Raw genomic sequence first — 23,993 nt, forward strand, 5'->3', positions numbered from 1 at the left:
TTTAATTATTATTTTATAAGAAAAATAATTTTAAAAAAAACTGATATTATTCCGGATTAAAATACTAGACTTAAAATTATAGAAACCTTATGACTTTTGTCTCATTAATTGTTTATTTTAACCTCCTGTGACTTAAGCTTTGACCCAGTGTTATTAAAAAGGATCTAGAGTTTTTCTCAGTCAAAGTGAAAAGAAAAATGTACGGGATAAACTTATTTATAATAATAAAACTAGGCCCTGTATGTATGTATTTCTTGGAGTGGAAGAGTCTAAAAAGAAAGGAAAAAAGTATGTTGGTGACTGAGATTGTAAGTTAAAATCCCTCTCCGACAGTCAGTCACACTGCTCCCTTTGGTTTTGTTTTGAAGTGAGAGCGTGGAAGGTAGCGTATGAAGGATAAGAATAACGGTCTTATATTTATTTGAATTCAAAGTTGTACATATTTTGAGACGGTTCATCCTTTAACTTGTATGGGCATTATTTGAATTTATTTTTTAAAACCTGTCATTATAAATTTCGGATTTGAATCATGTTAAGATTAGCTTCTGGTTAACATAATCAGTAAATACCAAAGTCCGGTGGCAAGTGGCAATCTAAGGCCATCTCCCTCAGCTTCCTTCTCGTTCTCGTTCTCGTTCTCGTTCTCGTTCTATTGCCTCTTCTCCCTCCCAAGGTAAAGAACAGAGAGCGCAGTTAGAGGAAAGAAACCTCCTCCTCCCAATCACTATCTTTTTTATTTTTTCAATTTCGAATTCAAAACTTTGACTCCTTGTTGAAGGCATCCTTCTGGTGTAAGATATACTAATCGCAAATTATATTTACGGTGCATCTATCATGTGCATGATTATTATGTAGTTGTTCATACTTTATGACGCTTTATGTTCATTGTCACAACTTAATATCTCCTACCTTGTATGGCTTGTGATGTTATTTATGATGTAGCATATATTATGGAATATAAATACTATATACACTTTTAATGAAAAGGATACAATATGTATACACGCGAATCACTCTATCAATTTAATAAAAGGCTGAGTCTAATAGTACCCAAGAATTCCATAGGATAAGGTGTGGGATATGCAATGATAGTGTTATAATTAATATTACTACTATAAGGGTTTACATGTGAGTCTTAGCATGTGTGATGTTGACCTTTTTATGATGTAATGGCATATTTTATCACTAAATATTTTTCCTCTTCTATAGATGTTGCTTGATACGTGCACTTAATCTTGCTTATAATTGTGGCTCTATGTGGGCCTGAACTAGAAGATTTAATATTCGAGAATAATGCATATCATATTTTATATTATTAACACATGTGAAGTATAGATATGAATATGATGAGCGTGCGATAGCATGCATTGTGGTTGGTATATTTATATCATGTTAATTTTTTTTATACTATTTTTAAATTATAGAGATATATATTTACTGTGTTTTATATTCATTATTTTTTTATGAAAATATTTTTAGATTAATAGATGCACCTGAGTATATGAAGGAGCTGGTAAAGATTATTTATAATTTATTTATTTATTTTATTCTTGTGAACTAACTTAGATGGCATTTATGATGTATATATGTATATTTTGAAATTTACTGTGGCTCATGATATTTTTTAGGATTTATTTTTGCTTGTGTTATCCGTAAAATTTTTATATATTTATCTTATATATTGTACATAAATATTAACCAACATGTTACATTACCCATGTGAGAGGAGATATATGTGAGTTATAATTGAAATTTACAATCTTAGCTATGTAACTAATATTTACTACGATCGCGTTCATACTTTTATACTTTGCATCACTTGCAAGATCTGGTATGGCACTGGTGTTCGGTGTTCCTCCTGCTGAGTGTGAGGCTCATGTCAGTTGCATCATAACTTTCTACAGATCCAGCAGAGAGAGAGAGAGAGAGAGAGAGAGAGGTGTAGTTGGGAGCTTTCTGGGCCATGAGGCGTTAGACTACCATCCTTTATGTACTACTATCATTTATGTACTAGTATCATCATTCATGTACTACAATCTTGTCCCAGGACTGGATCTAATCACTTTGGCATATACATCTTAATTCTTATCTTATCGCCTTATACTCCCTGATGAGCCCACTAGTTTATATTTGTTATTTTCTTTTAGGTTAAATTTTGGCATGATATGTATGTTCTCTCTCTATACATAGCTCCAAGTGCAACTGCTCCTTTTGAGGAGTTGAAGCTCTCTGGTTAGTGGCTAGTGAGAATATCCAGGGGGCAGGAAGTCTGCCTTGGCAAATCGGAAATATAGTGTATGAATGCTTTTCCATGATCCATAATTTTAGAAGAAGAAGAAGAAGAAGAAGATCTTAGTCAAAAGTAAAAAAGGGATAATATATCTGTTAAAAAGTAGTTCTCATAAATAGATGGATGGGCTAAGCTTATATTATACATAGATTTGGCCCATCCTAACCTTGTGTTAGGCTCTAAACAAAAATTATTGATAAGGTAATCGATCAACTTTTACTTTCTTATGTAAATGGTTTAGTTAGTGCTCCTACCTACTATGTCCACAATTATTTGGTCAATTGAAAGGTAGGACCCTATAGCTCTTTAAAAGCTTTTTCTTATTTCATAAAAACTATCACCATTAATTACCTAAATGCTTGATCCCTAGATACCTACTGCATCAATAATTATACAGTGTTTCCATAAGATTTCAAAATGATAAAAGGACGTTGCCTTTGTAGTTTCAATTCTCTTTGGAGAGTCAAACAACAAGAAATTAGAAACAATTATGAAGGAGATTAACTCTAATTTCTTATGGCAAAAGAATAGCTAAGTGATTGAAAGGGTAATGTTTTGGAGCTTTTTCTTCAAACGGTACTTATGCTTCTCGATCTCTTTGATTTGATACGAAAATAATCTTTAAACTAGAACAAGAGGTGGGTTTAGGAGATATTTTATTAAGAAAATTGTAAGGAGGTAGAGGGAGAGAGAGAGAGAGAGAGAGAGAGGGGGCATATTAAGGACGAAGGGGTTTTATGGGTTTTGTATTCTTAGCTCAGAGACAAATGAAACATAAAAAGATCATTTATTTCACAAGATGCTTCTACTTTAGAAAGATTATTTCAAGGTTTCCTGGTAACTTTAGATACCATCTCATTTCATTTCAAGAATTCTAGTTGGATTGAGACAGCTTTTAATTCTAATATGGTGGAAGCTCTGGAAGGAAAGAAATGCAATAATGTTCAAGAAAAAATGCCCTGACTACTGCTGGATTTCTTTCCATAATCTCCACTTCTTTTTTTTAAATTTCTTTCCAGCAATCCCAGCCTTCTTTGTAATGCTTGCTAATCTTAATGTACTCTGAATTTTATCTTCTTTTTTTCCTTGTCCTTATTTGACAACAAAAAACAAACACACCTGGTTATGAAGTAATGAGGTGATGAAAGGAAGAGAGAAGAAGAAAGATGCAATTAAGATGTTTTTAAATCATATTGCATAACTTAGATTTGAGCTACTTTATATGCCTATTCTCTATCACTGTGATCCTTCTTAAAGAATATGAGAAGGATCACTGTGATCAATCCAAGTAGTCTCTCTCTCTCTCTCTCTCTTTTTGCACACACAATCAACTGGTAGGATATAAAAAGAACTGCCTAAAAGATACCCAAAATCACTTAATTGATTATTATTTTTTCTAATAACAACGGCAATTGGTGGGCAACTTTATTAATTGTAGTAATCGCCACTCAAGACCTGGGCCCAAAATTTCTCTTAATTGGATATTAGCATCTATCTACTTTAGTCTTTAGGAGCCATATCTTTCTCTTTCGGGCTTCCTTATGCAACCCTCCATCTACTTCCTTCTTTTTTAAAAAAAATTATTAGAGAGAGAGAACGAGGACACTCCCATCTAATTTACTGGATTGTTGTGGAAATATTATCTCCTTAATCTCCTTAATCTTAGGTAGGAATTAAGACTTCCACACTATCTACGCACAAGATTTCTTTGCATTAATAAGGGTTAGATGGAGACGAAAAGATTTATATAACAAAAAGCTTAAGTAAGAGATATATGTGTATCAAATGGTCTTATTTGGTTTGAGGTTAAATTTTGAACTCGATTAGTTAATTTTAATATTTTTATAAGTAAATTTGATTAAATATGAAAAAGATAAAAAGATGACAAGTCTTATCTACTTCTACTTTCCTTCTTTAGTGGAAGTTATGTTTTATGTGTGCTTCATGACGAGTCTAGAACATATAGAAAAGCATATATTTCTATCTGTAGTGGTCTAAATATATCTTTAAAAAATACAAAATATTATAATATATTATTTGGGTTACTTTAATGATAAGCGTGATAATAAATTAATACAATGTACCATTCGAACATTCAATGTGGTCAAGGATACATTTGAAAATTATTATAATCTCCGACCGTTATCTTGTGTAGAATATTCAGTGTCAAATATAATAGTTTATTCAATTCTTCTTTTTGTTCTTATATAAATACTTTAGTTTAAAGTAAAAAATTATTATATATACATGAATAAAATTTAGCACGAACTAATTAAAATTAATGAGAGAGAGGAAATATTCTTACACTAATAAGGGTTGGATGGAGAGAAAATATTTATATAGTCAAAAGGATCAAGTAAGAGATATATGTGTATACGTGCTCTTCTATACGTGTATATTAAGAATCTTTTTCTCGTTAATAAATTTTATCAAGAAGACTAATTTATATAACTCAAGGTCTGGAATCAAATTTGCATTATGAACTTTAGATGATGATAAGATAAACAAAGTAATACCACTACTCATTTTCTTCTTGTTTGGTGAAAATATTATTTTGTGTGTGTTTCACAGTGAGCCAATAATATATACGGAAGCATCCATTCCTAAAATTTATTCTTAAAAAATAATATTAAAATAGATGATCTAATTTCTTTGATGATAAGCGTGACAATAAATTAACAGAATGTATTTATATTCAGCGTGGTCATGGATGCACATAAAAAATTATTGTGACCCACAACCGGTGTCACACGTAGAACAGTCAGTGTCAATTGTGATAATTTATTCTATTCTCATTTTTATTCTTATACCCATACTATCCCTACCGTTGTTATTATTCGGCCTAAAGTACAAAAGTATTATATATATATATAAACAAAATTTATGCACTAACTAATATTATGGATGATTTTTTACATATATCTTTTAAACTTTTTAATTTATTGTCTACATGCACGTCATGAAATAAAAAATATTCCCATATATCTCTTCAAACTAAGAGAATTTTTTTTTTAACTATAAGGACATTTATATTAAAAAATAATTAATTCAGGGAGTGAACGTACTAAAAAAAGTTCAGAAAGTGTATGTGAAAAACAGTAACAGTTTAAGAAATTTAAGTAGAATTATCGTAAAGAAAAGAATTTTTATATTAATAAGAGTTAGATATAGTCAACATCGTCATAGATGTACTTGAAAATTATTGCGATCTACGACCGGTGTCCACGACCGGTGTCATACGTAGAACGGTCAGTGTTAAAATATAACAATATATTAATTCTTATTTTAATACAAATAATGTTGCTATTGCTGTGGGTACCACTTAGTCAAAAGTATAAAATTATTATATATATATATATAAACAAAAATTACGGATAAACTAAATTAATATTATAAGAGAGAGAAAATAAACATTAACAAGGATTGGATGGATAGGAATAATTTCTATAGTCAAAAGTGATAAATGGGTTCTCCTGCTCTCCTACACGTATATCAAGAATCTTTTTTCTCATTAATAAATTTTACCGAGACTGATTTATATAACTCAAGATTTGGAATCAAATCTGCATTAAGAACTTTAACGATGATAACATTAATTAATACCCACCTATCCTGTCCTCCTTCTTTGGCAGAATAATTATATTTTGCGTGTGCTTCATGATGAAGCAAGAGCACATACGAAAGCTTTCAGATTAGAGTGGCCTAAATTATTATTTTTTTTGTGAAAAAAACAAATTTGATGATAAGCATGGTAACGTACATTTTTGAATATTCTGCATCACCATATGCGCACCGAAAATTATTGCGATCCACGATCGATGTCATTGACGGTTGTCGTCAAGCAGTGAATGTATTCTTTTCCTTCTCTCCTCCACCTCTTTTTCTTCTTCTTCTTCTCCTTCTTTATTCTTGTATAAATACCGTCGTTACTTTCTGATACTGCTGCTGCTGCTGCTGCTGCTACTACTTGATCTGAAATATACGAACGAAATCTATGCATGAACTAATTAACACATTAATAGGGGAGAGAAGACTGAGAGAGAGAGAGGGAGAGAGACAGAGACTTATCTTTGAATTGAATTTAAAACCCTACCATATTAATGTCAGCTGACAATGCTAAGTTTGAAGGAGTCACTCAAGATTGAGTTTCGTAGCTAGGTTGCAGTACATGCAATATCTCCTTGTAGTACAAGTTGTACCACAGAAGTTCTTCCTTCTATTTCCCGGATTTGCCCTCATATTTCCACTGTAGAAGGACAAGATATTTTGTTGGGCAAACTACGTTGCGTCTTTCTTTTCTTTGGGCACTGAGATCGATCCACACCCATATATGTATTTTTTATGAGAAGTTTTTTTTAAGATCAATCGATTACTAGCTCTTCTCTTCTCTTTCTTTTTTTCCTTTAAGATCAGACTCGGTATGGATTAATAGCAACTGGAGTTGGTGTATTTCCAAGTCATTGATCATTAATTCACGTCAGACATGGATCCACTGATCACTGTGCATGGCAAAAGTGATAGGAATGTCTCAATTTTGGCAGGAAAGTGGGCGACATGCAAAGGCTTTACTGGTGGTGGTGGCACAAAGGGTATGCTGAGTTGCAAAGCAATAAGAAGGAATTACAATCTTTATACTTCTCCATTTGGGTTTAGCTTAGGTGTTACAATTAGTGCAAATTTGCAAAGAATTATCAGAAGTCTACATAATAATAAAAGTAGGTTCATTTGCAAAGTCTCTAACGTATGCATTATAATATAATACATATGTCAATAGATAGTGCTCAGTTTCGTTAGTTAAAGAGGCTCATCTTGTATTAATATTTTTGACTTTAAATTTTAGTGATGTTAGTTTAATTAGGATATCATTAAATTCCCACTTCTATATATTCATATATATATATATATATATATATATATATATGTAAAGAAAAATTATTGTCCAAATTGATGCTTATTTATATCATTGAATTTCTAGAAGTTGGTCAAAGGGTCTTTTCTCTTCAAAGGTCCTAACATATACTTTTCCTTTGCGATGCCTAAAAGCTCTTAAATAGTCAATATATCAAAGAGATTAAGACTAAGAACCCAAGGTGTTTACATTATTATTATTGATACTGGGGTTTTATGGTAGAAGTAGAAGAAAATACCTTCTTTCATATATTTATCAAGTTGGTGAGCCGTTAAGCTACCTTAATCTTGATCAAGAACAATAATTTATCCAAGGACTAAGAAGTAATATTCTGGATAAGAAAAAAAGTTATTCTAGAATAAATCGGGGCTTATTAGGTGGGTAAGGGAACCGTGGGGTGACAGAGAGAGAGAGAGAGAGAGAGAGAGAGAGAGGACGGCGGGTCAAAATCGGAGTCGTGACTCGTGCCGCGTCTTCCCTTCGACACTACTCCTCTCTCTCTCCAACAGCAATGGAAACCCTCTCTTTCCTTCCCAAAATACCCTCCACAATTCATCAAAAATATTTAACAATTATATATATATATATATTTACATATACTCATAAAATTTAGTTTAGTCTAGAGATAATTAGACCAAGACCGTCCAACTATTCCTCATTTTTATGTCAAATCTCTTCAGAGAGGTCTTTGTAGAATTTATTTAGAAAGATAAATAAATTACGTGTAGAACCAATTAATCAATAAAATAATTTCCTAAGGGATAGAAAAGTTATAGGGAAGCACCATTAAGAACCCAAAAAAAAAAAGGGGACCAAGTTAGGTGAGAGAAAGATCAACCACCAATGTTAACTGCCCTTGACTAAGGACAAACCACCTGAACCACAGGAATCAAATTTCCCTAGAATTCATTAAAAAAATAAACAAAAGAACCAAAAATAAAGAATAAAAAAGGTTAGGACATATCTGCCAATTACTGAAATGTTGGAGGGTAAATTCGTCAATGCGCAGATCTACCAACTTCGTTATTATTATTATTTCCACTCTTCTTCTCCTTTTATTTCTCCTCCTCCCCCCTCCTCTTCTCTTCCCCCAAATCTCGCTCGCTCTCTTAACTCCCCTCCCTATGGCTCCGAGCATTAGAGACGTCCAGCTGACGCCGGTCGCCGGATACCGGCGGCCGGAAGCCATATCGGCGAGGGAGGACTCGGGCGACCTCGAGGATGTGCGGCTCCTCGACGCCTACGATGAAGAGTTGGGAGAGGAGAGAGGAAAAGACGAGGAGGAGAAGGGGATGAGGAGAATTCAGGTTAGGGTTACCGGCATGACCTGCTCCGCCTGCAGCAGCTCCGTCGAATCCGCCGTTGCCGCCCTCGGCGGAGTCGTGCGCGTCTCCGTGTCGTTGCTCCAGAACAAGGCCCATGTCGTCTTCGATCCCAATCTCGTAAAGGTCGGAGCTTTTTGTTCTTTTGTCGTTTGTCTTAGGATTACTTTTAATTGATTCGTCTTGGAAGCTTTTGTATTAGGCGAGGAATTGGGAATTTGGTTTTAGCTGTATCCTTTTCTTTGTTGAGTATTTTGTGTGAGTTGTGGTTGTTTACTCTTCAAATGATTTGCTTTTTGGGTAGTCAGTAACGGAATTCTAATCGGGACCAATATCAGTTTTATATCTATGTCTGTATACCATTAACGTGTTATTTATTGTAAACGGATAACAAACTTTAGTATATTATCATATGCGAAATTGTATCATAGGCAAGAGAAGTGGTTATAGACAGATATATCTAATTTAAGTATTCAATTATTTTTGGATTCTGTGAGCGCTTACTGGGTTTTATTTTTCAGGATGAAGAAATAAAAGATGCTATAGAAGATGCAGGATTTGAAGCAGAGATCCTCCCAGATTCTTGTAATAGTCAATCTAGATCACAAAAGGCTCTGTCTGGGCAGTTCAGGATAGGTGGCATGACATGTGCTGCTTGTGTAAACTCTGTTGAAGGGATTTTGAGAAAGCTACCTGGTGTAAAAAGAGCAGTTGTTGCCTTGGCTACTTCGTTAGGGGAGGTTGAGTATGATCCATCAGTAATTAGTAAAGACGAAATTGTTAATGCCATTGAGGATGCTGGATTTGATGCAGTATTTATGCAAAGTAGTGAGCAAGACAAAGTTTTGTTAAGCGTGGATCGGTTGTCTACCGAAATTGACTTACATGTCTTACAAGGAATTCTTAAGAACATGAAAGGGGTGAGGCAGTTTCAGGTAAATATTGGCCTTGCAGAAGTAGAAATCATTTTTGATCCTGAATTTCTTGGCTTGAGAACGATAGTTGATGCCATTGAGAAGGGAAGCAACAGGAGTCTGAAAGTACATGTGCAGAATCCATACATCCGAGCAGCTTCAAATGACACACAAGAGGCCTCAAAAATGCTTCACCTTTTCCTCTCTAGTCTATTTCTCAGTGTGAGTACGATGATTCATGATCTGCGGAATATTCTTCTTTAATTGCATGGCTATGAATGCTTTGTTTCTCTATAAGAGGAAATGCTTTTTTAACTCTAATATATAGTGTCCTTACCAAATTTATCTGCTGGTTATATTGCAACAGATTCCTGTCTTTTTAATTCGGATGGTTTGCCCCCGCATACCTATGGTAAACTCTTTCTTACTCATGCACTGTGGACCCTTTCTGCTGCGAGACTTGGTGAAATGGGTATTGGTGAGCATTGTTCAATTTGTTATTGGTAAACGATTTTATGTTGCAGCTTATAGAGCTTTAAGACATGGCTCTACAAACATGGATGTCTTGGTGGTGCTGGGAACTTCTGCATCTTACTTTTACTCTATTTGTGCTCTTTTATATGGAGCGTATACTGGGTTCTGGCTTCCCATATATTTTGAGACAAGTGCAATGATAATAACATTTGTGTTATTTGGGAAGTATTTGGAAGTTCTTGCAAAAGGCAAGACATCAGATGCTATCAAGAAGCTAGTAGAACTGGCCCCTGCTACAGCTCTTTTGCTGGTTAAAGATACAGGTATGTGATTTTATAATCTGACAAGATTTACAATTTCTAGAATGGATATATGTTCAATGAGTACCCTAATAATTGCTTCTGGTGGGATGCATTTTCATATATTTTCTTATCTGTCGTTGGATATTTTTAAATTGTTATATCAATTACATAAGTGATAATAGTGGCAATAATAATTATTCTGTATTATTTTTCTACTTTTTACCTAATTTCATGTCAATTTGTTTGGATTCCAACAATAATAATAAACCCATTATTCGACATACTTTAACTATCAGTCTATCACCTAATTCCATGTCAATTTGTATGGACTTCAGAAGGAAGACATATTGTAGAGAGAGAGATAGATGCAATGTTAGTCCAACCAGGTGATGTCTTGAAAGTTATTCCTGGTTCGAAAGTTCCCTCTGATGGCACTGTTGTCTGGGGTACAAGCTATGTTGATGAAAGTATGGTAACGGGTGAATCTGCACCAATCCTGAAGGAAGCATCTTCTTCAGTTATTGGAGGTACAATGAACTTACATGGTGCCCTTCATATACAAGCTACTAAAGTGGGGTCTGACACAGTTCTGAGTCAGATAATTTCTCTGGTTGAGACAGCCCAGATGTCTAAAGCTCCAATTCAGAAATTTGCAGATTATGTAAGCATGCTTGTTTTATTCGTGTTGAATATTTCGTTATGTGATCCACAAGTTATTTTTTTAAAGCACTTCATATATAGCAATATAGCATGACAAAAGATTTCTCTATGAACACAAATTTTACAAAGTTGGCTGATTTACCTTTCATATATTTCTAGGCAAGATGATTCAATATTTTCTTCACATATTTCTAGGCAAGTTGATTCAATATTTTCTTCACATTGAAATTTAATGCACAATAATTTTATGAACTTCAATTTTTTTAAAAGAAAATATGTTAAAAAAAAGTCGAGATAAAATTTGCATGGTCATATGTTGTATTATCATCTTATCTTGGAGGTTAGATTTAATTTTTAATCAAAAGTAATAGAAACAATGTTTCAGAGCTAAATCCAGCTTTAAAATAAGTGTAAACATCTCTTCTGCAATATGAGGTTGGCTTGAAGAGTACTAGTGTTCCTTAATTATATTGTCTCTAACAATACTGGGACAGACACTGTAAATTTATGCTGTCTGAGGCCTGAAGTCAATTCAACCTAGTTAACTGAGTTTGTGTGTTAATGAGTTTGAAACTGCTAGGCATTATACTGGAAATTTGGAACTTCTATTTATCATACTGAAAATTCTTTGTGCATCAAATGAGAAAGATAGATAGAATCCCATTGAATGAACTGAAATAGTGGAATTCTGGTAGATAGATCTCATCACATAGTTCTAGTACTTAGTACTGATGCTTTGTGAGAGAATTAAGTTCCATCAATGGCTCAGTTTAAATCTTCGATTTATGTTTAGTAGGTGATAATATTAATATAGATCCAAACCTTATGCCTGATTAAACTTTTTAGTTTATTTGTGCACAGTGACTTTGAAATCTTCTGTCTTCTTACTTGTCTCTCTCATACTGATGTTATGTCAACCTGACATGATCCATCTTACCAAATGCATGATTCTTGTACTTCAACAGTATTTTGATTATCTGAGTTAAAATTTAAACTTCTGTTGATGATTTTATACATTCTATCTTAACTTTCTATTAATTAGACATATTCTTGATATGTGCTTTAACAATATGTGATCCAAATTATATTTTTAATTTTATTTATTTCAAGTGTCTTTGATTTTTTTTTTTTGCCTTGCATTGCCCTGTTCATAATTGGCAGGATCAAGAATTGTGACACTTACATGATTTATCCTATTAAATACAGGTTGCTAGCATTTTTGTTCCTATTGTCATCATCATGTCCTTGTTGACATTCTTGGGGTGGTAAGTTTACATTTATTGAAAAAAAATAGACAACATACGAGTTTGGTACTCAATTTTGGTTTATTCTGTGTAGGTTTATTTGTGGATCACTAGGAGCATATCCAAACTCATGGATCACAGAAAGTAGCAATTGCTTTGTCTTCTCTCTGATGTTTTCTATATCAGTCGTAGTGATTGCCTGCCCCTGTGCTCTTGGTTTGGCAACACCAACTGCTGTTATGGTTGCTACCGGAGTTGGTGCCACCCATGGAGTTCTAATAAAAGGAGGAGATGCATTAGAGAGAGCTCAAAATATTAATTATGTGATCTTTGATAAAACAGGCACTCTGACACAAGGGAAAGCTGCCGTGACAACTGCAAAAGTTTTCACAGGAATGGAACTTGGAGATTTCCTTACGATAGTTGCGTCTGCAGAGGTGAGACAAACAGCTTATACTTTATAGGCCCTCACAGAGTAGTTTTTTGGACTCTACAATTACTGATAGGCACAAACTTTTAACTTTTGTCCACCTTTTGCTGTAGTTTAGGCAAGCAGTGAGCATCCTCTTGCGAGAGCAATTCTGGATTATGCGTTCCATTATCATTTCTTTGGCAAGCTTCCGACAACTAAAGATGCTGGAAGACGACATGAAGAAGATTTAAAGTCCGAGTGGCTTCTAGATGTTGCGGACTTCTCTGCAAAGCTTGGGAAAGGTGTCCAATGCTCGATTGACGGGAAAGAGGTTCTGGTGAGTCCTGGGTGGCTAAATCATCACTAGCAAGCATTCTACACTACCCACTTCTTGAATCTGACATTTTCAGGACACAAATGGAATAACATATTTCAGACTCTAGTGTTGCATCGTGATTGGTGCCTACATGATCTCTGTAGTGAACCATACTCTTAACTATGAGGCATCTGTAGCACTAACCTTGAAGAAATGCACTGCAAATCATTGTTTACTTCATGATTGTTCCTGTCCAGAAATTTCTGCATCATGCACTCATGTACACACACATACAAGAATCCTCATGTACTTATCTATTGTATGTATACATGTGTATGAATGTATTTATTGATCTTTCTGGGGCATATATTTTACTGTAGGTTGGGAATCGGAAATTGTTAGCTGAATATGGGATAATCATTCCATCAGAAGCTGAAAGTTTTTTGGTGGATTTGGAAATGAACGCAAAAACTGGTATACTTGTAGCATATGATGGCAACTTCGTTGGAGTTTTGGGGATAACTGATCCCTTGAAAAGAGAAGCAGTCATCGTCATAGAAGGCCTCAAAAAGATGGGCGTTCATCCAGTTATGGTCACAGGAGATAATAAAAGGACTGCACAAGCTGTTGCAAAGGAGGTTAGTCTTGTAGCACTCCCTTCACATGAAAAGGATGCTATGAATTGGTTATTAATTAGTTTTTATTTTTTATTTTGTAACATCACAATTCTATGGATATTAATGAGCTAGATGTTTTGCCTTCTTTTGTACAAACTTAGAATCAAGAACTTTTTCTTAAAGCATGTTTTCTATTAAAAATTCACTTGGATTAGAACATACTCTTGGTGCTGATCCTTGATCTTATTCTATCTGTTTCAACCGGCAGGTTGGCATCGATGACGTGAGAGCTGAGGTGATGCCGGCTGGAAAAGCAGAGGTCGTCAACTTGCTCCAAAAGGACGGGAGCATTGTCGCCATGGTCGGTGATGGTATCAATGATTCCCCAGCCCTTGCAGCTGCTGACGTCGGGATGGCAATCGGTGCTGGGACTGACATTGCCATTGAAGCTGCAGACTACGTGCTGGTGAGGAACAACCTAGAGGATGTCATCACCGCAATCGATCTCTCTAGGAAGACATTCACCCGTATACGCTGGAATTACTTCTTTGCTATGGCATACAATGTCATTGCCATTCCGATCGCGGCAGGTGTTCTCTTCCCGCTCACCGGTCTCAGGATGCCGCCATGGTTGGCTGGTGCTTGCATGGCTTTCTCCTCTGTAAGCGTGGTCTGCTCCTCTTTGCTTCTGAGGAGATACAGAAAACCCAGGCTGACCACTATACTGCAAATTACTGTAGAGTAACAACATTTTGTTCTTTTTTCTCCTCCATATAATATGTTGGCTTTGTACAAGGAATGAAAAATGAAAGAAGAGTGTTGCCTTTTCCTTTTTTCCCACTGATACCTCATTGTTGTTATTCATCTATGAAAAAAAAAAGGTCTTGACGGAGTTCTCTCGACAAATTGTTGGAATCTTATTCCTTTTTAAACTGATCGATGTGATCATGTCAAAACTTTGGAGATTGCTAAGTTTATCATATTATAAGGAAAGAAGCCCAAGTCAACATATGTGCCTTGTTCCGAGAAGATACCGGATGCCCCTACTCGCATTGAAAGAAAATTTCATTCCAAACCCCATCTTTTAGCGTTATTAGAGTTGAGACCTATCTATATAATTTGGTCTCTCAGTTGAAGTTTAATCATACATATCATTACTTGATCCACACTATATATCAAAGTAAACTGAAGTGTCGATACTGGGGTCAATTTGTAAATATGAATTTTTTTTGAAAGTTTTCGTTAATACAGGATCAATTTGTAAATTAGAACATAGGGTGTGAACTATATAACCTCTAAAAGGTAAGGTGCGTAACGAGAATTGGGGAGAGAGAGAGAGAGAGAGAGAGAGAGAGAGAGAGAGAGAGAGAGAGAGAGAGAGAGAGAGCAATGGAGTCTCCTTTCAAGCATGATATCCTAAAGGGAAAGGTTGCTCTGATCACCGGAGGGGGCTCCGGGATTGGCTTCGAGATCTCCACCCAGTTCGGGAGGCATGGTGCCGCCGTCGCCATCATGGGCCGCCGCCGCCAAGTTCTCGACGCCGCCGTAGCGGCCCTCCGGGAGGAGGGGATTCGGGTGTGTCCGTACAACTCTGGATCTTTCTCAGTTTCAAGAAAGTTCACCCTTTCATGTAGTTTACTATTATCACCGATAAAAGTTGATGTTTTTACTGAGTAGCCGAGTTGGGTACCCAGTTTGGGGTTTTGATTGATTCGGTTGTCGAAACGACTGTTGTTTTGATCAATTGCGTTCTTTGTTTAGACGGGTAGCTGTTAAAGTTGTTTTTCTTTTGATGACGTGGTTGATATAATTGATTCATTGACGCATTGAGCTGAACATTTAAATTGCCTAGAATTTTGAAACATCATTGGAACTGATAAAACTTTGGTTACTTTTATGGTTTGGAAACTTCAGTCTAGCCTTGTATAGTTGTATTTGATGCATGGGAATATGATATAAAGTATCATCATTTTATTTTACTTACCATACTTCTTTTTAATAAACAAATAACAAATTTATGTGCCGTGGGTGCTTCAACAACCAACAGGTCTCTAATGTTTTCCCTCCATGCAGAACAGAATGGACCATTTCTTTTCTGTGATCAAGCAGATGTATGCTAAATAGGTTGCTAGAATCTCTTTTAAATGATTCAGTGGAATAAATGTGGTAACGACTTCTTGATATAATACACAGGCTATTGGACTTGAGGGAGATGTCCGTAAGCAGGAAGATGCATCCAGGGTTCTAGAAGCAACAATTAGTCATTTTGGGAAGCTTGATATTCTTGTGAATGGGGCGGCTGGCAATTTTCTTGCATCACCAGAGGATTTGTCGCCTAATGGGTTTCGAACAGGTATCTACTACACAGAAATCTGCAGCTGATCATTGGTCTATCCCAAAATATTCGTGATCTATAATGCTCTGCTTGCACTATAATCAAGTATATGTTGAATTACAACTCATATTTCTGCTATAACTGTTAGCATGTCCCCCTTGAAACAAGAGTTGCCTTTTTCGCGTTAGCAAACATGATAAATCCATGCTAAGCCTTAATCTTAAGGCTTTTCCAATTGGGTGATACGATATTTATGGTTGTGCCTTGGATCTTGGTAGGCATTGATTTGTAGATCTTTTGGACATTGCAATTACAACAATTCTTATCGCCCTTAATTGGTTTTCTGCAGTTATGGATATTGATTCTGTGGGCACATATACTATGTGTCACGAAGCCTTGAAATACCTAAAAAAGGGTGGACCTGGGAAATGTCCATATAAAGGTGGTCTTATTTTAAATATAAGTGCTACTTTGCACTACACGGCATCTTGGTATCAAATTCATGTAGCTTCAGCTAAGGTATGTTAACATGTTTTGATTGTGTTGAAAGAGCACATCGCATGTAAATGCTAAGGTCTCTGCTTTCACAGGCGGCAGTTGACAGTATTACGAGATCCTTAGCTCTGGAATGGGGAACCGATTATGATATTAGGGTCAACGGGATAGCACCAGGACCAATTGAAGGAACTCCTGGAATGAGGAAACTTGTACCAGATGAGATGACGAGTAGAACTCGAGAATACATGCCTCTGTACAAGCTGGGGGAGAAATGGGATATTGCAATGGCAGCACTTTACCTCACTTCTGATGCAGGTCTCTAACTACATTAGTTTTTCTTTATCCTTCTGTTTTCAGCAACCCAATGTTCAATCCTTATCTACTATCTAGTGGTTGCCTTTACTCCACCTAAGAGTTTTCCTTTGGATACTAGAACTTCAAATTACCTGCTGAAACTAACTTGACTGATTGGCAAAAGTTGGTCCAGCTTGTGTATGTATATAAAGTAGGAAAAATTATCCTATATCACATTCAAATTTCAAACATATAGTGCAGAAAGTAAATGTGATCCTCACATGAAGATTAGTTGTTTCAACTTTCAAGCATTTGTTCATGAGGAATTCAAGTTGTTGAATGCTTATTTGATAAGTAAGAGAATTTTCTTTTCTCTTTTTGTTAACTGTTTATTATTCTTTTGTAATCACATCTTTTCTGATTTTGTGGTTAGTAGAATAATGTGATTAAGTTTCTTTTTTCCAAAAACGAACTACTTGTTAGTGGTAGCCTGTGATCAATCAATTCTTTACCCAAAAATGAGCTACTAGCATACACTAGTACATGTTCATAGAATGAATGTTTGGGCTGAACGAGTAAGAATGCAATTAAAACCCATACAAGCACATGTTCGTAAATTCTTTTACCCATACAAGTTGACTATATGGGCTGGTTTACTTTTTCTTTTATGCCAAATCTTTAGCTTCATTGTCCTTTCCTTGTATGTTAATAATTTATTAGGTAACCTGATTTTCATTTTGTCAACATTCTAAAAGGTGCTTAATGTGTATTATCTAAGCCAAAGTACTGCCAAATGTTTTTCCCTTGTAAGTTCACCATAATTTAAAGCTGTAGCTAATTTTCATTTGCTATTCCAACGATTCATACTTCGTCCTGACGAATTAAGTCGTCTTGAAGGTAAATATGTCAATGGGACTACTATGGTCGTTGATGGAGGCCTCTGGCTAAGCCGTCCTCGTCACATTCCGAAGGAGGAAGTACAAAAGCTATCTAGGGTGGTAGAAAAGAAGTTGAAGACATCAAACAATGGCCTCCCGTCAAGCAAATTATGATCATCTTATCAGGCATCTTCAATGTTGTTGCGTGTTTCAGAGCATGAATTTTTCTCAAGTCCACTTTCTTCTGTCAGATCTCTATAAAGAACGTGAAAGCAAGAAAGGGAGCTTCCGTGACCAAAGTTGCTGCATATTATATGTGATATGGACATCTAGGGCCTTATGCAAATAAAATAGTTTTCTTGGTTTCAAGAACTAATAATTTGTTTGTGCTTTTTTCCTTTTGAATATTTCTACTATCTACGTTATAAGTGGCTTTGTTTGGTCTTGAACTAAACTTCTCTCTCACCCCTCAACCCGCCCACCTACTAACCCACTACCTCTTGACCTTGAGAATACTGTGGGGCCATGTTTGCTGTTCCCTTTCCTTTTGGAGTAAAGTTAAGTTCATTATGTGCTGCTGCAATTGTCATTCTTCTAGCTAGCAACCATTTGTATTAGAGAGAGAGAGAGAGAGAGAGAGAGAGAGAGAGAGAGAGAGAGAGAGAGAGAGAGAGAGAGATTTGGACTTGCAAGGGAGGTTATCATCTTAGTTCAAAGCTCCCTGTACTTGTTTATCTTTACAACTTTGATGTATAATGAATAGAAAGATCAATGATGTGTGTATTTTGTATTATGTAGTTTGTTTGTTACTTATCCTCTTCTATTGCTCCTGTGGTTTCACATAAATGTATCAATTAAAAAAAAAACCAACTAGCCATTCAATGATCTTAACACAATTTCTCTTATTGAACTACTTGATTGGGCACATAAAGTTTTGGTGCAGTAAATGCTTGCAGCTTCATATACTTCAATGGATGTCAAATAAATTCTAAATTGCAGACAGCCCACATACTTGAGATTCCAATTATAGTGCATGGTAGTAGTAGAAACACGACCATTAAGAGAAGCAATGAGCACATTTAACCAGAAACTTGCAGGTCAATTTGCATCATCAAAGCCTCTGTTCCATTCTTCTGAACTACTCTTTTAGCATCCTATTGCAGAGATCTGTTTATTTTCCTTTTTTGTGTGTTCCAAGTGTGTATTATACAGTAGCCACTATCAACTATTGCAAATTCTTGGCTGGCATCATCTTTTCAACTCTTGCTCTCTCTATCTGGACTTTCAGACATGACATCAAAGGTGTTAGATGGTTTTTTTTAGATAGTTTTTTCTTCAACGTCATGTAAGCCTAGGACTGGTTTTCTTTTCTATTTTGTCAAAAAATTTATGGACTAAGCTAGGATTATCTTATCTATATAAATCATAAACTCGTAAGCTAATCAATCGTATGCTAGACAAAGAAGCAAACCTTAATAGCACTCTGGTAAAAAGAATATTAAATATCAGTATATGGGTGGAATTGATCTCTGGCATGCATTCTATCTTTCCTGCCCATAGAAGCAAACAGTGTTCAATAACCCAACCTACTAGACCACTACCATCCCATGTGGTGATGGTCTTTATATATCAAGGCTTTATAAGCTCTCTGTCTGCCTCTCAATGGCTTCTAGAGCCAGTTTTTGGCCAATCCCAACTCTTTCCATTAGTTGGACAGCCTTAGTCCCTGGGTCTCTTAGCATTTCCTATAGTGGTAAGAACAAGGAAAAATGCATGCATGGGGCCACACTGGGGAAGGGGTAGTTAGCAGTCCACAGCAGTGTTCTTTTTCCATGCCCCCGGCCCATTCAGAGGACATGCAGATAGGTCATGGGGGGAGGTGTAACTATCATGACTATTGTATCCTTTAGAAGCAAAAAAAAAAAGGCTTCTCCTTGGTTCTTAAGAAACGTTCTAGAATAGCAATGGTGATTAGATCATCTTCTAATCTCTCTTTCTCCCTCTCTAGGTATTTGTATATGCTTATATATGTATATATAATGTCTATGTGTGATGCAAGATACATCTCTCAATCATCTATAAATAATCAAGAAAAAAGGAATGAAATGCCATATGTAATATTCCATCCATGTACCTATTTAGTCTGTGAGCTCTCTCTCTCTCTCTCTCTCTCTCTCTCTCTATCTCTCTGTGTGTGTGCGCGCGCGCAACATGTCCAGATGTGCATGTAATTGTTTAGCAAGCATGAAAGCAAATTAGGAATATAGAAGAGAAAAAGAAGACCAATTAATAATATGCTGTATTATTAATGCATGCATGATACTGGAGATGTTTAGGGTCCTATTCAGAGGCATTTTTGCAAAACTCTTGGAAAAGAGGAGCAATTCAAGAAGTACTCCTCATTTAATAGGCTAACACATCATAAAATATAGAGGCCTGTATCTTAATCTCTCTCTCTCTCTCTCCCTCTCTCTCTGCTAGCTATCTCTTCAAGAAACCAAGCCACAATTTGTTGTACTGGGCTCAACACTCCTCTCTCTTTCTTTGTCTTTGCTAGCTCTTCCCCTTCTTCTTCTATCACTTGATTACAAATCAAGGCCAAAAAGAAAAGAGACCACTTTTTATCTCCTTTAAATGATTTCTTTTGCTACTCATGATGGCAGTTCTCAGAGCTCCATGGTACTAGTGCTCTCTTCTCCATTATTCAACTCTAATGGTTGGCAGTTTTTACCTCTTAACTAGGAAATTCTAGTTGTCGCAAACGATATAGTTCCCCTTCTCACATAGATCAAGAGAAGAAAGGCATTCATTGGCAGCAGTTTGTATCTATGGGCCGTGGAAAGATCGAGATCAAGCGGATCGAGAACCCAACGAATCGCCAAGTCACCTTCTCGAAGAGGAGGGGAGGGCTCCTCAAGAAGGCTAACGAGCTAGCTATATTATGCGATGCGCAGGTCGGCGTGGTGATCTTCTCGAGCAGTGGAAAAATGTTTGAGTATTGCAGTGCACCTCTGAGGTTTGGAAGCAACTTTGTGTTTCTTCTTCTCCTTTAAGCTTTTGAAGTTTGATCATTAATGTCTCACTCTATGATCTCGTATCACTTTGCTAGTTTTATGAATTTTTTTTTCTCTCACTGGACTTAATTATCGATAGGACAACATAGCACTCTTGACGTCTCATGACAATCTAATATTCCTCAATGCACTACTCGTATCGATCTAGAGAGACTACTGTGTGATATTTGTACTACATATTTCATGCTTCATGGCAGGTTCGTTTGGTCTCCTGATCAGTCTTTGCAAATGAATGCTACCAACTACTACACGCATGGCAAACTAGGCATGCACATATGCATGTTCCTCAAGTTTGACTTCAAAACCTAGCTAGACTTAATTCCATCAGTGCTAGCTAGCTTTCCCCATGCATGGATTTCTAATATTCTTTATAAGCTCCAACTTTTTCATATATTATTTTTTAAATTATGTGATTCTACAAGCACTGCAAGCTTAATTAATTAGTTTTATAATCAACACAAAGACTAGTATCTAATTGTCGTATATTGCAGCATGCAACATCTCATTGATAGGTATCACAGAGTCACCAACACTCGTTTCGAAGAAGTAGATAACCAGCAGGTACGTACGTATAATAGTAGTTGTTCCTCTTTCTCACCATTAACACATGCATGTTAATTGCTTAATTAATTGCCTAATTAATTAATAAGTCTTCTGGTAGCAATTCTTTTGCGAGATAACGAGGATGAAGAACGAGAGTGATAACCTTGAAGCCAGCCTTAGGCAGTACATGGGAGAGGACTTGACCTCCCTCACCTTGAATGATCTCAATCATCTCGAACAGCAGCTCGAGTTCGCCGTTAACAAGGTCCGAGCAAGGAAGGTAACAACTAATTAGACTGGCGCGAGTCTTATATTAATATAATTAACTGTACAAATTAATTGATTAAACATCATACATTTTGCTTTAATTTTTATCAATAACACTCTTATCATATCGGCTTTTATTACCTCAAAAACATCATGAATTACTATATGGATGACTTAAACTAATTATATATGCATAATGATCACAATACCTCACAGATAGACAATTTTGTCAAGGGTACTGCATGCATGGGTGTTTTTTTTTTCTTTAAATCTCCCAAACATTTCTAGTCAACTAATTCTGTTCTAAAACTAATTAAGCCGGTGAAATATTGTTACGGAGTCATAGTTTCAAATAAGAAAGATAAAAAGATCATCGCTAGAGATCAAATAAAAGAGTAGAAATTTGCTATGTAAACTTGGATTAATGCTAGTATATCAAGTCATGCATGCATCATATTTGCTCCTTAATAATTAGATATCATTGTATTCTAATATCTCCTCTCCGTTGTCATCGTGATAACAGCAACAATTAATGAACCAGCAAATGGACAATTTACGTCGCAAGGTATATCTATATGCTTAATATTTTTCTCACTACATTCGTAGTACATATACATATATATATACACACACATACACACAAAAACCTCTCTCTCTCTCTCTCTCTCTCTCTCTCTCTCTCACTTGCATGTCACATAACAGGAGCACATCTTAGAAGATCAAAACAGCTACCTCTACCGCATTGTAAGTGAACAAGAACTCAAACCATACATTACTAAAGTTCTTATCCTGAAAATTTCTAGGGTTAATATTCTTAAATGTGCATATGCATGCATGTTGTAGATCTCGGCGCACGAGCCGGCAGCGGAGCAACAGCAGCAGGTGATGGTGGAGCCGAAGGTTGCGGACATGGCGATGCTGGATCATTTCCAGCAGTTCTACTCCGATGAGCCGTCGATGACCGCACTGCAGCTCTCGCCGCAGTTGCATGCATTCCGCCTGCAGCCGGTGCAGCCTAATCTGCAGGAGGCCAACTTTGAAGGCCATGGCCTTCAGCTGTGGTAAGATTAGATCTGAAGTTGTTTATAGTGAACTAAGGCATTCCTGTTAGCTAGAGTCTGAAAGAATAAAATCACCATCATCCTCGATAATTAAGTGAGAATTTCTCCTTTTTTTTTTCTCAAGAAAGTTGATAAATTAACAAAGATTTTTACTCATGTAGATGAAAAGAAGTTTTTTTTTTCCTTCATTAAAATGCTAAAATGTAGGTGGTGATAGGAAAAAAAAAAATCTAAAAAGAAACTGACCACTTTTCTGCTTTGGTTCTTGCTGTCTTGTAATCTAATCCCTTGATCACCTGTTGATTGTTTTATATATGTTTACAGATGACAAGCAAGACATGGAAGCAGTGAAGAGAATATAAGTCCTTCAATTATGTGATCTTCTGATGCCTCAATATTGGTGCTAGTGGACTTGATTGTTTATTTATGAAACTTGTATGGTTTTGGGACTTTGTAAACTTACTTCACTAGTAATTTGTGGGTCCATTTGTATTTTGGAAAGGATGACTCTAATCATGCTCTAGAATTTAAATTTATATAGTATCTCATGCTGTCAATGATATATTCAATGCTGCTTAATTAATTCCACTTGTGCTTTGCTTTCCTCTTTTAGGATGGTTTTACTAATTCCTTCTTCTTTTCTTAATGAATTCAACTCGTACAATACTAGCTTCCAGAGTCATCTTGATTTCAGATAATGCATTTTATGAATATAAACATAAACAACTGCAATTTTTTTTTTTTGGTCACAAATGACTTGGATCTTGCTTTAGGTTCATGTATCGTCACCAAATACTCCCTTAATTTGTCAAATAAATTTAGTGCTCTTAATATAATACCTCCTTTTCTCATTTGGTGTTGTGTTCTTTTTGGGGACTGTTTGTTTTAGTATTATACCTTTAACAAGTTGCTATCTTTTATGCTGAATTAAAGGAACAAAATTGAAGACATGCTCACATTATTATTATTATTTGATCATTATTGCAGACATGCTCACATGCAACTAATACTTGTCAATAATATCTCATGATTAGCAGATCCTCTGCAGACAAAACAAACTAAAACAGAAGTTTATAATAGTTTAATCCATTGGATTGTTGCATAGCAGAGTCAGCATCATGTTTTTTAGGTCCCCATTTGGTATGGTCACCTTCTAGTGACCATAAGTATCCTGTGACTTATCATTGTCCCCAATAATATATCACTGGATATTAAAGCACCTTAATTGTAATTTTACTAGTAATTTAATTCTAATGAGAAAAAGTTATCAAGCTATAAGAAATTCCTTACTATTAATTTATCACTCAACTAAAATTAATCATGCGATACTCACATGTAACTATTTAATAAAAATTTTAATAGATAACTAATAGAAATAACATTTCGAAATTGCATGAAAATAAATAATAATTCAGAGGTGCCCATAACTTTACTGTGCAAAGAAAACTAAAATAAAAATAGAAATGAATTTTCCAAAGAATAAAAAAAATTAAATCAATCAATCTTTCCTTCAAATTCTGAGATTTCGATCAAAATAGACCTATTTTTTTTACTTTAAATTTATTTATCGAATAGGGTTTAAT

General features: G+C 35.5%; 3 protein-coding genes across 3 annotated transcripts; all 3 read left to right on the forward strand.

The window, feature by feature from the left end:
- The first annotated feature begins 8,267 nt into the window (after positions 1 to 8,267).
- On the forward strand, positions 8,268 to 14,304 carry LOC140788852 (cation-transporting ATPase HMA5). Its single transcript, XM_073138324.1, has 9 exons — positions 8,268 to 8,647; positions 9,043 to 9,657; positions 9,803 to 10,232; positions 10,547 to 10,872; positions 12,078 to 12,136; positions 12,210 to 12,552; positions 12,664 to 12,864; positions 13,224 to 13,481; positions 13,729 to 14,304. Exons 1-9 carry the CDS (start codon positions 8,324 to 8,326, stop codon positions 14,203 to 14,205), a joined length of 3,033 nt encoding a protein of 1,010 aa, XP_072994425.1. The 5' UTR covers positions 8,268 to 8,323; the 3' UTR covers positions 14,206 to 14,304.
- Positions 14,305 to 14,779: 475 nt separating this feature from the next.
- On the forward strand, positions 14,780 to 18,258 carry LOC140789944 (peroxisomal 2,4-dienoyl-CoA reductase [(3E)-enoyl-CoA-producing]-like). The gene is made up of 5 exons (XM_073139867.1): positions 14,780 to 15,035; positions 15,654 to 15,813; positions 16,145 to 16,314; positions 16,386 to 16,608; positions 17,485 to 18,258. Exons 1-5 carry the CDS (start codon positions 14,850 to 14,852, stop codon positions 17,637 to 17,639), a joined length of 894 nt encoding a protein of 297 aa, XP_072995968.1. The 5' UTR covers positions 14,780 to 14,849; the 3' UTR covers positions 17,640 to 18,258.
- A 1,893-nt stretch (positions 18,259 to 20,151) lies between these two features.
- On the forward strand, positions 20,152 to 22,867 carry LOC140788911 (MADS-box transcription factor 29-like). Its single transcript, XM_073138434.1, has 7 exons — positions 20,152 to 20,481; positions 21,031 to 21,100; positions 21,201 to 21,362; positions 21,873 to 21,914; positions 22,052 to 22,093; positions 22,193 to 22,410; positions 22,735 to 22,867. Coding segments are annotated over exons 1-7 (723 nt in total). The 5' UTR covers positions 20,152 to 20,293; the 3' UTR covers positions 22,736 to 22,867.
- Positions 22,868 to 23,993: the final 1,126 nt, after the last annotated feature.

Source organism: Typha latifolia, chromosome 5 (assembly GCF_019914945.1).
Source record: "Typha latifolia isolate L0001 chromosome 5, TyphaL0001v2, whole genome shotgun sequence".
In the NCBI taxonomy this organism is placed as follows: Eukaryota; Viridiplantae; Streptophyta; class Magnoliopsida; order Poales; family Typhaceae; genus Typha; species Typha latifolia.

Coding starts and splice junctions, on each gene's coding strand:
- LOC140788852 (XM_073138324.1), top strand. CDS start 8,324: ATGGCTCCGAGCATTAGAGACGTCCAGCTGACGCCGGTCGCCGGATAC. Junction 12,553..12,663: donor CGATAGTTGCGTCTGCAGAG/GTGAGACAAACA, acceptor GCTGTAGTTTAG/GCAAGCAGTGAGCATCCTCT. Junction 13,482..13,728: donor CACAAGCTGTTGCAAAGGAG/GTTAGTCTTGTA, acceptor TTCAACCGGCAG/GTTGGCATCGATGACGTGAG.
- LOC140789944 (XM_073139867.1), top strand. CDS start 14,850: ATGGAGTCTCCTTTCAAGCATGATATCCTAAAGGGAAAGGTTGCTCTG. Junction 16,315..16,385: donor TTCATGTAGCTTCAGCTAAG/GTATGTTAACAT, acceptor CTGCTTTCACAG/GCGGCAGTTGACAGTATTAC. Junction 16,609..17,484: donor TTACCTCACTTCTGATGCAG/GTCTCTAACTAC, acceptor GTCGTCTTGAAG/GTAAATATGTCAATGGGACT.
- LOC140788911 (XM_073138434.1), top strand. CDS start 20,294: ATGGGCCGTGGAAAGATCGAGATCAAGCGGATCGAGAACCCAACGAAT. Junction 20,482..21,030: donor TATTGCAGTGCACCTCTGAG/GTTTGGAAGCAA, acceptor CGTATATTGCAG/CATGCAACATCTCATTGATA. Junction 21,363..21,872: donor ACAAGGTCCGAGCAAGGAAG/GTAACAACTAAT, acceptor TCGTGATAACAG/CAACAATTAATGAACCAGCA.